The sequence below is a fragment of the Toxotes jaculatrix genome, chromosome 19, assembly GCF_017976425.1.
Source record: "Toxotes jaculatrix isolate fToxJac2 chromosome 19, fToxJac2.pri, whole genome shotgun sequence".
In the NCBI taxonomy this organism is placed as follows: Eukaryota; Metazoa; Chordata; class Actinopteri; family Toxotidae; genus Toxotes; species Toxotes jaculatrix.
The window spans coordinates 20,942,702-20,955,694 of record NC_054412.1 but is presented as its reverse complement, the minus strand read 5'-3'; the positions used below and the strand labels follow the sequence as shown (position 1 = coordinate 20,955,694).

General features: G+C 44.5%; 1 protein-coding gene and 1 non-coding gene across 3 annotated transcripts; both read left to right on the top strand.

Moving 5' to 3' along the window:
* The first annotated feature begins 96 nt into the window (after positions 1-96).
* On the top strand, positions 97-10,010 carry cep85l (centrosomal protein 85, like). 2 transcript variants are annotated; one of them, XM_041065097.1, is made up of 13 exons: positions 97-453; positions 1,512-1,676; positions 2,427-3,292; positions 3,387-3,472; positions 4,487-4,604; positions 4,723-4,890; positions 4,982-5,134; positions 5,284-5,435; positions 5,701-5,818; positions 5,911-5,961; positions 6,605-6,703; positions 7,401-7,581; positions 9,838-10,010. In XM_041065097.1, the coding sequence occupies exons 1-13, from the start codon at positions 405-407 to the stop codon at positions 10,002-10,004; spliced, it is 2,373 nt and encodes a 790-aa protein (XP_040921031.1). In that variant the 5' UTR covers positions 97-404; the 3' UTR covers positions 10,005-10,010. The 2 variants fall into 2 exon arrangements, with proteins under 2 accessions (XP_040921031.1, XP_040921030.1); XM_041065096.1 differs by having other exon boundaries at positions 5,281-5,435.
* Positions 10,011-11,721: 1,711 nt separating this feature from the next.
* Positions 11,722-11,792, top strand: trnag-gcc. The gene has a single exon. It is a non-coding gene; the product is annotated as a tRNA-Gly (tRNA).
* Positions 11,793-12,993: the final 1,201 nt, after the last annotated feature.

Sequence of the window (12,993 nt, the reverse complement as noted above, 5' to 3'; positions counted from 1 at the left end):
TCCTGAGAGAATCTGCGGGAGCCTCCGTTACTCTGCAGTGAGCAGCGCCTCCGACATGATAAATGTCCTCGGTCCGTGTGTGGGTCTGTGCCGTGCCGTTCCGTGCCGTGTTGGCAGTACTGAGGCTGAGCTGAGGAGGAGGAGGAGGAGTTTTGTGGGGTCACTTCCACTCAGAAGACGCTGAGCTCGAGACGTACAGGCTGACTTTAGAGGAAGGGTTCCCCGGTTTTGAGACGGAAGAACCTCCACATATGTTTTTTTTTTTTTCATCTTTTGTACTACGATGTCATGAGCGAGAAGGTCGCCGCGTTCGGACTCTTTGTCCTCGTTTGTTTCCTTTTGTCCCCTGATTGACTGACCACCGCTTTCTCCTGCTGTGATACAAAGCACGCCGTCCACACAGGATGTGGTCCAGAGGGGATTTTGAAGACGGATACGAATCGAATAAAACAGGTGAGATAAGATAACGGTCTGAGATCCAGGGACTCAGAGAGTCTGTTTTAAAAGGCCGTAGAGCTGCCGTACAGCAGCTGGCACAGACACCGACGGGGGGTGTTAACTGTGCTACAAGGCTACATGAACGCGTCCTATCAATAAACTGAGCCCGTGAAAAAGAAGCCTGTCTTGGTTTATCCTGTGTTTCCTTGTGTTAGTGATGTGCTGCCAGTGTTTGTTGGGTTTTTTTCCCAGCTGATACCAAACCGAATACAGAGCTCAAGATCCAGCTGCTGGATCTGTATCTGACTGGGCCTAACTACGATGCTCATTAGTATCAATACTTATTTAAATAATATAATTACACCACAATACAATAAATGTGTCCTGGATTGGTTAGCAGAGCCATTACTGATGCTGAGGAGTGATGTGTGTGATGGTCAGTGGAGGCAATAATATGCTCTAATGGAACAGATGACATGATCACATTACTTTTTCCACTAAAGTAGTAGTGTAACATGTTAATGTTAATACTGTTACTGCATCATCCAGTTACAACTATTAATTCAGTGTGTCAAAATTGTGCTATGACACCATTTATCCACCTGGCAGTGCTATGATAATATGACCTGCAGAGCTTTAGAAAGGACATGACAGCATCTACAGAACAGTGTGTGGGCCTCCCAGGGCCGAGGAGGCAAGAGAAGCTGAGGAAGAGGCTGCTAGTTGACTTTATTCAACCTTCCCCTGTTAATCTGGTTCTCTGACAAACTGCTGTTTGGTGTAGGAAGGAGCTGAGTGATAGTAAACAAAACATCAAACTGGAGAGCACATCATTTCTCTCCAGTCAGAACAGCTGTGAACAACTATTCTGCAGTGTTTCAGTGAGTAATGTGCCTTCAAATGCCCATTAAGACTCCAGTTTCTTAACATTCCTACAAAAACAAACAAACAAACAAAAAATATTTTTGAAAGAATTAAAGTTAGAGATAATGGAGAGTGGTGCCCCCTGATAGGCCCATTTGTTTGTGTAATTGAATTACTTGTGTAACAGCCTTTTAAAAATGGTTGTTCAGGCTCCAGTAGTGGTGGCTCTCCAGGCTGGGTCCCGGGCCATGAATCAGCTTGGCACAGCAACCCCCTTGGCCCCGGGAGCAGTATCTATGGTGGGCGTCGTCACAGCACAGTGTCTGACAGCGGTGACACTGGCATCGGCACTTACTACTCTGACAGCGTGGAAGGTAAGATGTCCTGTCTGTTTATCACAGTATTGCTGCTTTCACACACACTCGGTTACAATAAGTCTCTGGACCTTTGTGTCATCTGACAAGTTTCTCTTCAGTTTAGAACAGGCCCAGCAGCAGGACAGGTTCACCAGTGGCCTGCGTCACAGAGTCCGTTAAGTCATTTCCAAAAACAGTCTACACTCAATAACCAAGAATGATGAAGTGAAAACAGGTTTATAGAAATTTTATTTTCAGTTTATTAAAAATTATAAACTGAAACCTCTTATTTACCAAAGTCTTCAGAGCATTCATTCAGTACTTTGTAGAAGTTTTTTTGGAAAATCTGGGTGAACTTGCACCAACTACAGTGATAAATAACAGCACAGGTGCACAACGCGCAGTGCTCTACTGACCTGGTTAGAGCAGGCGGTGGGAGGACGGTGTAAAGCATCTTCTTTGACACCACACTATAGTGTAGTTGTAGTACACTAGTACACAATAAGCATTTCCCCTGTTGCAGCACAGTAAATACCAAACGAGGGAGGACAAGAAACCTCACTGCGTCTCGGAAAATGAGGGTCAGATGGTGGACTCACCTCCAGCAGTTTAGAAGTCACTTCATGTACCTTTAGACAGCTGCATTCTTGTGATACATTTAATAAAATATCCTTCATTTTGTTCTGCTGCTGCTGCTGATGATGATGATGATGATGATGGTGATGGTTTCTGGTGATTCACAGTCTTCATCCGTATGTCCTTCTACAGACGACTCCAGTTCCAGTACCACGCCTTTGTCTTTCCAGCCACTTTCCCAGCACCACCTGGGCCAGGATGATGATGGCATCCCCACTGTCCTCGTCAAGCCGTCCCCATCGTCCTCACCCAACACCAGTTTTAGAGTACCATCCTCACCCAGCAGCGCAGGTCGTTGGAGCAGGTCTTGCCAGCTGCTTTCGCCAACCGTGTCTCACCTGGGTGCACCAAACTGTCTGGACATGAAGGACCACCAGCCCATCCGCAGGTGGTCCTCTCTCACCAAGCTGTCATCTGGGGCTGATAAGAGCTCCATCAGGACACCAGGCTACCACTACAGCCCAGACTCACAAGGCTCGTTGGACAGAAGTCTGCTGTATGGGTACAGAAAGGAACCCCTTGGTTCAAATGTGGACCTTTATCTACCTTTATCTTCCTCGTTGCTCTGCCATAGTTTGCTACAGCGCTCGCCGGGTGCCGGCCCCTGCTACAGGTACAACCACAACAGTAGGTCCACTGGGTTGGAGACAGGCCTGTCCCTTTCCTCAGCTCTGTCATCACCGGTAAAACACAACAGTCTGGACATGAATTACAGTGCTTTACCAGAAACTAGACGAGCTCGGGGAGGTGGGCAGGTTCTTGGCCTCAACTTACCCAAACAAGCAGACTCATCAGTGGGTCATCAGGCGGACAGAGGCTCCCCAATTCAGCCAGCAGTTCGCACACAGATGTGGCTGACTGAGCAGATGGAGTACAGGCCCAAAGCTGAGCGTGGAAGTGAACTGGGTCAGACCAGTGGCGCTGGAACAGAGGGCTACGGTGGAGATGGACCTTCACCATGGCAACAGGGACATCAACAGGAACCAGGGCTTAACCAGGTGAGACTGGTATTGTAATAATGAGGAAGTAGAGGATTATTATGTACTTGTGCACTGCATGTGTTAAATTACCCGTGTTTGTGGATGTTACCAGGTGCTGATGGGGACGTCCCTTCCTGTCAACACTCTGGTGAAGGTTAAAGAGGGACTGCTGAGACAGAGAGAACTGGAGATAGACAGGTACTGCAGGACACACTCTCAAACACTTAGAGCTGCTCTGACACGGTAAACGTGGAGCGCAGATACACTGAGCTGCAGCAGTTCCTTTGCTGAAAAGCTTTTCATTAGTCTCGGTAGATAAAGATGCAGTTTGTGAAATCAGCCAATCGTCTTTAAGAGGTTTTGATGAGCTGCTGCCAAAGGAGCTTACATCTTTTCTCAAATTCTCAAATTTTAGGAGCTCCCAGTTCTGACCAAGTGACTTTATTTGACAGGATATTTTCCAACTGAGCCTTGATTAAGTAGGTAATATCATTTAGGACTTTGTCACACCTCTAGGGATTTGCACAGTCGAAGAAAATGTAACATTTAAAAATAATTGTCTTAAGGTCAGAAAAGGGAGCAGCACAGATATTGAAATGCACTGTGGCTTCAGAAAGTACTCAGACCCCTATTTTTTCTTTTACACTTTATTGTGTTATTGATTTAATTTTAAATGGATGAAGTTGCCATTTTTGCTCATCAAGCTACACTCAATGACCAAGAATGACAAAGTGAAAACATGTTTTTAAAAATCTTTGCAAATTTATAAAAAAAAAAAAATCAGTTCAGTACTTTTTGTAGAAGCTCCTTTGGCAGTTACAGCTTCAGGTCTTCTTGGGTGAGTCTCTACAAGCTCTGCACACCTGGATCTGGGCAGTTAATCTCATTCTTCCAGACAGACTCACTCCAGTGTGAAGGGTTTGGAGCAGTGATCACAGGGTCGTGCCTTAGGAGATACTTCGCACTGTACGTCCAATCAACTCACTCGCACAAACAATTTACATTAAAAAAAACAAAATATACAAGCTATAAATACAAGCCCCCTATTTATGTTACGTCCCCGACTTGTCACAAACTGGGCCAATCAGCTATGACTAAAGAGGGAGATGCACACAGCCAAAAGTCAAAAGACCTTGAAAAAAAGCTACTTTGCATTGACATGATATTTACAGATGGCCGTGTTTGTAAGCAGGAAGAAATTCTGTGTTTCAGACAAAAGCAGCAGATCTTACAGCTCCATGCCCGGATCAGAGAGAATGAGCTCAGAGCCCAGCAGGTCCTGCAGAGCCAGAGAGGGTGGTTTGACGACCCCCACATCCTGAATACTAAGGTAAACACTCGGCCACATGTCTGTGATGAATCGGCATTCAAATGCATCATTTGACAATCGCAATTCAAATATTTAATCGATAAAAGTAACAGTAGCCCATGCTCCGCTTGTACAATAGGAACCAGCGATGAGGACGCCAATCAAACAGCCCTCTGATAGGCTGTGCTGTGATGAAGATCTTGGTAGGAAGCTAGCAGTGGCTGAACTGGAAGTGCTCCATTTGAATGAGTTATTCAAGCAAGTCACACAGAAATATGCAGAGGACATGAGAAAACTGGAGGACAAGGTACACAAAGGCACTGAGACATGACTCACAATGGCAGTGGAAATTGGTTAATCACATTCGGCGCTGTGAGGTGTGTGTTTCATGTCCGCAGATAAAGACGAGGGATCGCTACATCAGCAGTCTGAAGAAGAAGTGTCAGAGAGAGAGCGAGCAGAGCCAAGAAAAACAGCAGCGCATCGAGACGCTGGAGAAATACCTGTCTGACCTGCCCACGCTGGACGAGGTGCAGGCCCAGGCCCAGCAGGTACACACACACACACACAGTGTCACACAAAGGCAGTTCAGCCTATTGATCATGTTCATATGGACAGTGGTGGAAGACTCAGATCATTTGCTTACATACAAGTCTCAACACAGTGTAAAAATATGTGTGTGTGTGTGTGTGCTCAGCAGGAGGAGGTCCAGCAGAAAGCCAAGGATCTGGAGAAAACGGTTTCTCAGTTGGAGCAGAGCCTGGAGGAAGGACGTGCTCTGATGAAGGAGAAGGACATGAAGATCGAGATGCAGGCCAAGAGAGAGAAGGAGCTGATCGCATCTGTGCACAGGTACAAGAGCAGCTAATACCTGTCCAGTAACCAGCTGCTGTGCATTCACAAATGCTCACCTTGTGATATTCAGGCTAATTTGAAGGCTGGAGTGTTGTTGTTTTTTTCTGTGCGGATTTATCTGATTTATCTGATATCCTTGCATTAACTATATACAGAATACAGTTGTGCTGCCTACAGAATTCCTTTGCATCCACTCTGAACAGACTCTGGATCTCTTGCTGAGTGTAAGTCGCTCTCCCTCTCTCTCTGTGTCTTGGTGAAGCCTGCAGCAGAAGGTGCAGCAGTGTTTGGATGATGGGGTGAGGTTGCCCATGCAAGACCTGAAGCGGCTTGAGGTGGAAAACACTCAGCTTCTGGAGCAGCAAGACCACAGCAGCAGGGTAGCATCCAAAACACACACACACAGATTCACAAATAAATGCACACATACGTGAACCAAAGCTGTTAACATGTTTCCTCTGCCCCCCACCAGATGATTGAGCATCAGAAAGAACAGATTGAAAGGCTGAACTTGCAGTTAACGGTATGGAAATCCACACACTCAGTGATCGTCTCCACCCCGGGATCATGTTCTTTAAAACAAAAGAACTTTATTTAAATTTAAACCGAAGACAAACCCAAACACATAATCGAAAACAGCTACTGTATGGTATGTCCAGAGGTGGAGTAGCCAGAAACTGTATTCAAGTCAAAGCAGGCTCTTTTAGCTCATTGTTTTTTTAGCCTCTTTTAGCCCATTGTTTTTTTTAGCCTCTTTTAGCTCATTGGTTTTTAACCTCTTTTTTAGCCTCTTTTAGCTCATTGTTTTTTTAGCCTCTTTTTAGCCTCTCATTAGCTTGTATGTGCCTCCTTGGAGACAGTTGGAGAAGCTAAATTCTGTGGCCCCTCTTCAACTGTGATGAATTATCTAAAAAAAAAAAAAATCAACCTGGGTGACTACTTTTTATTTAACTCATAATATGTCCAAACTCTAAAATACTTCTGCATCATCATCATTTATCTAGTGATCTTGCTTGTGTGTGACTCCATTTAACAGTACATATTACTGAAAACACCTCTGGATCTGAAATATCCTTACTGAAGGAGAAAGTTCCTGCTTCATTCACCTGCAGTCTGTTCTTCCTCTAAAGAATAAATCTGACCTGTGGCATTCTGTGCTTCGTTAGGCCACCAGTACAAGACTGCAAAAGAAGAGAGGCCTGTCTCATCGACAGCTGTCTCACCAGGAGGACAGCCTGCTCACCCCATCCAGAGCCTTCCCACAGGTATCACAGTTTGGACGTATTAGCTCAGTGTCTCCCTCTGTCTTTCTGAGCTGGGGATTGATGTGGTTACTGATCAGTACAGTGATCATCCTGTGGTTAGGATTTTCAGGTTTCAACCCTGTAGAACTTAAACGCCAAATCCAAACTGATCCCTTAAGAACTTTATAAGTCAGTCTGTTGTCTCGTTTTAATCCACAGCCTAATACAAAAACATCCACTCAAGAGTTGATCAGTCAGATCTCTTTATGTCTGTAGGCTGTAAAGTAATGAACCAGACCCATTGTTATGGGTGGGCCCCCTCCCATCCTGAATGACAGTGGTCATTTGGTTAGTATGCTAACATGCTAACATTGTGACCTCAGCACTGTGGCTGCACAGACTTGTTAAAGCAGACTGGGTATTGGTTAGCTGTGAGCTAAGTCACTGTTGCTGTACAATGTAAACAACACTAATTTCTAAATTTAGAATGAAACTTCCTTGAATCCACTCAGAAGTCCATCTGTTCCTCACAGAGGCAGAGATCTGGTATCTGATCAGTTAAGCATATTCGTCAACACAGAATTCATATGTGGAGGGGAAACAGTGGGACTGGTGTGTCCCTGAAGGTCAGGGTTTCTGCTGAATCAGAGCGGGGGTGTGCTGTAGAGAACTGAGTAACTGGAAACTAAAATACGTGCCTTTGTTTCTGGTTGAGAAGCCGCGGCAGGCGGACGAAGGCTTGTTGGTGCATCCTCTGTCCCACAAGGAAATGCCAGAGGTGGGCCGGCTGCTGAAAGAGATGTCCCTGTGTCTACTGGACCTCCAGGCTCTGTGCAGCATCCTGACTCAGAGAGCACAGGGGAAAGAGCCCAACCTGTCTCTGCTCCTGGGCATGAAATGTATGTAGATAACACAGACACATACACATACTGTCTGAAAAGCAAGACTGTGAGCATGGGTGAAGGTACAGAACAGCACAGGAAGTGAAGTATTTATGCTCACATGAGGTAGAGCTAAGACATTCTGGCAGAGGAAAAGTCAAACCAGGGGAAAATATAAACACACACACACACACAGGAGTGGCTGAAGACAAAACCAGAGGCAGGTTCAATTCAATTCAATTTTATTTATATAGCTCCTTCCACAATCAAAATTGTCTCAAAGCGCTTTACAGAGACCCAGAGCCTGACCCCAGAGCAAGCACTTAAGGCGACAGTGGCAAGGAAAACTCCCTTTTAACAGGAAGAAACCTTGAGCAGAACCTGGCTCAGATGGGGGACCTTCCTGCCGATGGCCGGGCTGGGTGAAAGGAGGAAAAGGAGGAAGATAGGACAGCTGGGAATGGAGGAGAGGAGGAGAAGGACATGCAGCATATTATAAAACATGATACAAACAGGGTTGGAAGTGGACAATGTTAGAGGGCCAGCATTTAGATTACAGTTAGTGAACAGTTATTGGATAATGTGTGCTCAGCAGATTACAGTTATGATAGGAAACAGAGCACGGAGGCAAAAAGTTGTCATGACTGGTAATTATTTACATTACAGTCTGCAAAGAATATTAATCCAATATTTATCTGTAGCACAATGGAACATTAAACATGTTAGAAATAGATCATTGTAAACAATAAACAGCAGCAGGTGGGTGGAGCCAGGACCATAGGACATGCAGCTCCGGAGCCAGAGGTACCTGCAGTAAGGTACAGAGAAAGAGAGACCAGAGAGAAACAAACACAGGACTACGGGACAGAGAGGACACAGAGTTAATGACATGGAATAAAGGCTAATACATATGAGAGTGGCTCTGAGGAGAGAAAGAGAGAAAAGAAGAAGTGCGCAGAGGATCATGGGATGTCCCCCAGCAGCCTAGGCCTATAGCAGCATAACTAGGGGATGATTCAGTTGCCTGAGCCAGCCCTACTAAGGGCTATATCCTTAACTGTAACAGTGTCTATAGAGATAATTGTGGCTAACTATAAGTTTAATAAATAACTAGGACTGCAACTACAACTACAACTAATTATAAGCTTTATCAAACAAGAAGGTTTTAAGCTTAATTTTAAAATTAGAGAGGGTGTCTGCTTCCCGAACCCAAACTGGCAGTTGGTTCCATAGGAGAGGGGCCTGATAGCTAAAGGCTCGGCCTCCCATTCTACTTTTAGAGATTCTGGGAACGAAGCAATCTGTTGGGATGATATGGTACTATCAGCTCTTTGAGATATGAAGGAGCCTGGCCATTTAGGGCCTTACATGTAAGGAGAAGGATTTTAATATCAATTCTGGATTTATTCTGGATTTTACAAGGAGCCAATGAAGAGAAGTTAAGACAGGAGTAATATGATCTCTCTTGCTAATTCCAGTCAGTACTCTCGCTGCAGCATTTTGGATCAGCTGGATGCTTTTTAGATAGTTAACTGGACATCCTGATAATAGGGAATTACAGTAGTCCAGCCTAGAAGTAACAAAAGCATGGACTAGTTTTTCAGCATCACTCTGAGACAGAATGTTCCTAATCTTACTGATATTGCGCAGGTGAAAGAAGGCGGTCCTAGAGACTTGTTTTATATGCGAATCAATACAAATCCTGATCAAAAATAACTCCCAAGGTTCCTCACAGTCGTACTGGTGAGGAACTGGAAGCAGGTGGATGGCGATGGAGGCAGGTAACACACAAGAGAACTGAAACGAGGAACTGAAACGACAAGAGAGGTATTTCAGAGTAAAACAGGAAATAAGACATGATCATTTTGTCTAAAAAATTATTTATTACACAGATCTGTTCTTACGTGTGTGTGTGTGTGTGTTTACACAGCATCAGACTATTTCTATTAAAGAGTGAATGTGTGAGTGAGTGAATGTGTACAGACATGGAGGTTTTTCACCAGTATGGTTTCACTTCAGTTGTTTATGTCCACTATCTTTCTACTCACCTCTGTCCTCTGTCCTCTGTCAAAGTATATTGCCCTGCTTGGTCAGCACAGGCCAAGGTTTGGCTTAAGTCATACAGCATAATGATACAGTGTTTTTAATGTTAGCTGAGAGAGTAGGAGTCTTCATGGAAAGGGCTTGATCTTGAATTTATTTGGTGACAGTCTAGCTGCTGTATGTTTCCTCTTACGTCCTGATAACCTTGTGTATCCTGCTGCCTTTGCCCAGCATTGAGTGTCTCAGCGGAGGAGAGCGACAGCAGAGAGGCAGCCGAAGAAGAACTGAGGTTCAAGCTGCTGGAAGTCGGCCAGCTGAGGAGAGACATCGACGAGCTGAGGAAAAGCATCTCAGACCGATATGCTCAGTATATGGGCGACAGCTGTGTCTCCCAGTGACGACGCCAGGAAACCCTCCCACCCCCCACCCCAGCTCAGATGGAACTGCTCAAACCAGAGCATGTGTGTTTTAACTATTTTACTTCTCACTGCTTCATAGATAACCACATAAAGAATTCTATTAATGATAAGGAGAATTCTAAGGTTCATACCAAGGCAGACTTTCACCAGAAAAGTGTTCTGGTTCACCTTCATGGTGTGAACGTGATCATGGAAGATGTTAATGTGACCTATGGTGTTCAGTGTGCTCCCATATGGAGTACTCAGCCTTCACACTGTAGTTGTGGGCTCAGTGGGACTGCACCACAGTTTCTGCATCACAACAAACGTATCAAATTCTCCTGGATCTTCCAGTCTCGACACGACTGAAGGCACACGTGGAGAGAACTGAGGGCGTGAGGACAGTCCCAGGTCTGTCAGCTGATTTACTAGGATCTAACAGGTAAAAGAGCTGAGTTTATGTTTATAACTGCATGAATCAACCTTTTTATACTAATCAAATGACTTTGTGATGTGATGAGCCCACAGAGAACCAGCTTCACGGAGCTTTTTTTTTTTTTTTTTTTTAGCTGTGTTTGTCAGATCTGTAAATAAGCAACTGTTTGCGAACACACTCTCCATCCTAGCTTTTTAAGGTGGTATATCAGTGTTGTAGTCACAGCTTTTTTGCGTTAGCCACAGCTCTCCCAAAAATATCCGATAATAAATACAACAGCAGAGATAACCTGTGAAAAGAGCACTTTCAGACACAGTAATAAATGTGCACAGCAATACAAAACTAACTGCAGAAGCACATGTTCAGACTGGATATTGACTTTCACCTTCAAAAATCCAACCTCAGCAGTTGGATCCCACACACCTTACATAATGAAGCTGAGATGCAGATCTGACTTCTAGAGGTTAGAAGCTTGGAAATCTGTAAATTAAAATCTCTTAGCAATATCAGGCGATATTTGTCAGGAGCTTGGTCTGAGAGCAATTATTTGTACAGTCAGCAGATTTCTTTGGCATCATGTCATGTATTATTTATCATTCGGGACTGTTTTTTTTTTTAAGTGCCCATTGTTTCCATTCAGCCTGGAGCACAGTGAACCTTGCAGCCAAAGAAGCTGACAGAGCAAACTGAAACAACACGTGCACTTTTTGGTTGAGATTTTCTAGAAGATGAATGAATTCCACTGTGGAACTATCAAACGTTTTGTCTGCATGATTTACCAGACAAGTGCAAGTGCTCTAACCAGCCACGAGCCCCTGTGTGTTCAGTCCACCGGTGGATGATTTAACAAGCCACTGGATGGCTTGTTCCTCTGTTTGAGAAATTGTTCTGTGTTTGATATTCTCTTAGTTTTACTGCCAAAACCTATGAATGCCAAAGGTATGTTTATTTACAGAGATGTTCCTAAATAATATGTTTTTTTTGGAGATGGAAGTTCAGATGGCAAATAAAATTATTATTTTTTTAAAGAATTATGTAGTTTTATGTATGACTTTTTACAAACTGGTGTCAGAATACCTGCAGTGAAGTGTGTGCGCAGTAATGTATGCTCCCACATCACACATTCAAAAATACATTCAAAAGACTGATACACACATATGCACACAATATACAAAACCCTTTTCAATAAACGTTGCATATAGAATCTATAGAGTCTCAACTTCAAATGTGACTAAAAGAACTTTGATAATTCAAAAAGTACTCAAGTTGCAGAGCAGAGTTGCATTGGTGGTTCAGTGGTAGAATTCTCGCCTGCCACGCGGGAGGCCCGGGTTCGATTCCCGGCCAATGCACATAAACTGTTTCTTATTCTATTCCAACACCAAGGAAGCAGACACATCATCACCAGTTCCTGGCAGATCCAACCACAACCTGGTGCACCTCCTGCCTGTGTACACCCCATTCCTGCACAGACCAGCTGTGACCTGTACAGTCAGAAGATGGTCCCCTGAGCCTGAGGAGGCTCTGAGGGACTGCTTTGAAACTACTGGTTGGGACGAACTCTGTGATCCTCAGAATACGTTAATTTTTGTGTGGACAACACTGTACCCACCAGGACTGTGCGGAGTTTTCCAAACAACAAACCATGGATAAACGCTGACATTGTTGGCCTCATCAAGAAGGGTCAGAGCAGGCTCTACCTTCTCAGGAGACTCAGGTCCTTCGGAGTGCAGGGGGCTCTCCCCAGGTCCTTCTTTGACTCTGTTGTGGCATCAGCCATTTTTTATAGTGTGGTCTGCTGGAGGAGTAGCATCTCTACGGCAGACAGGAAGAGACTTGACGAACTGATCAGGAAGGCCAGCTCAGTCCTGGGTTGCCCCCTCGACCCAGTGCAGATGGTGGGAGAAAGGAGGATGGTAGCGAAGCTATAATGAATGATGGTGAATGAGTCCCACCCCATGCAGGACACACTGACAGGTCCTTCCTCCCTCCTGCTGTATATGTATGTATGAATATGTATATTCTGGGTGCCTGTATCTGTCTCTTTGCTGCTGTGACGGATGGAATTTCCCCATTGTGGGACTAATAAAGGTGTATCTTAAGTTAAAAAGGAACAACTTCCTGTACATATAAGTCAAAACAGGAAGTGTTGCATGTATTGACCACACTCCTTCCTATCAACACAAAAGTTGGTCCGCTAGTTACTTATCCCCCACTGAGGTTCTGTGCTACATTTGGTGCCAGTTGTTCACTAGGTGGTGTGTTTCTGTTGCACATTTCAACATTGCTCTGTCATGATCAAAAAAAAAAAAGGTAAAAGTTATTACAAGAGTCTTTATGCTCCAGAAAACCCCAAACTCCATTCATTCTTTGTTGACACTTACCTCTAATCAGTGGTAGTGAGTGAAAGAATCAGATTATGGATACCAGCAGCTGAATGAGTTTCCTCTGTAGGGTGTCTGGACTCACCCTGACATCAGGGGGAGAGCTCAGAGTAGAGCCGCTGCTCCTTCACATCATACTGAGGTTTTGAGGTTTGAGAAGTTATTAAAT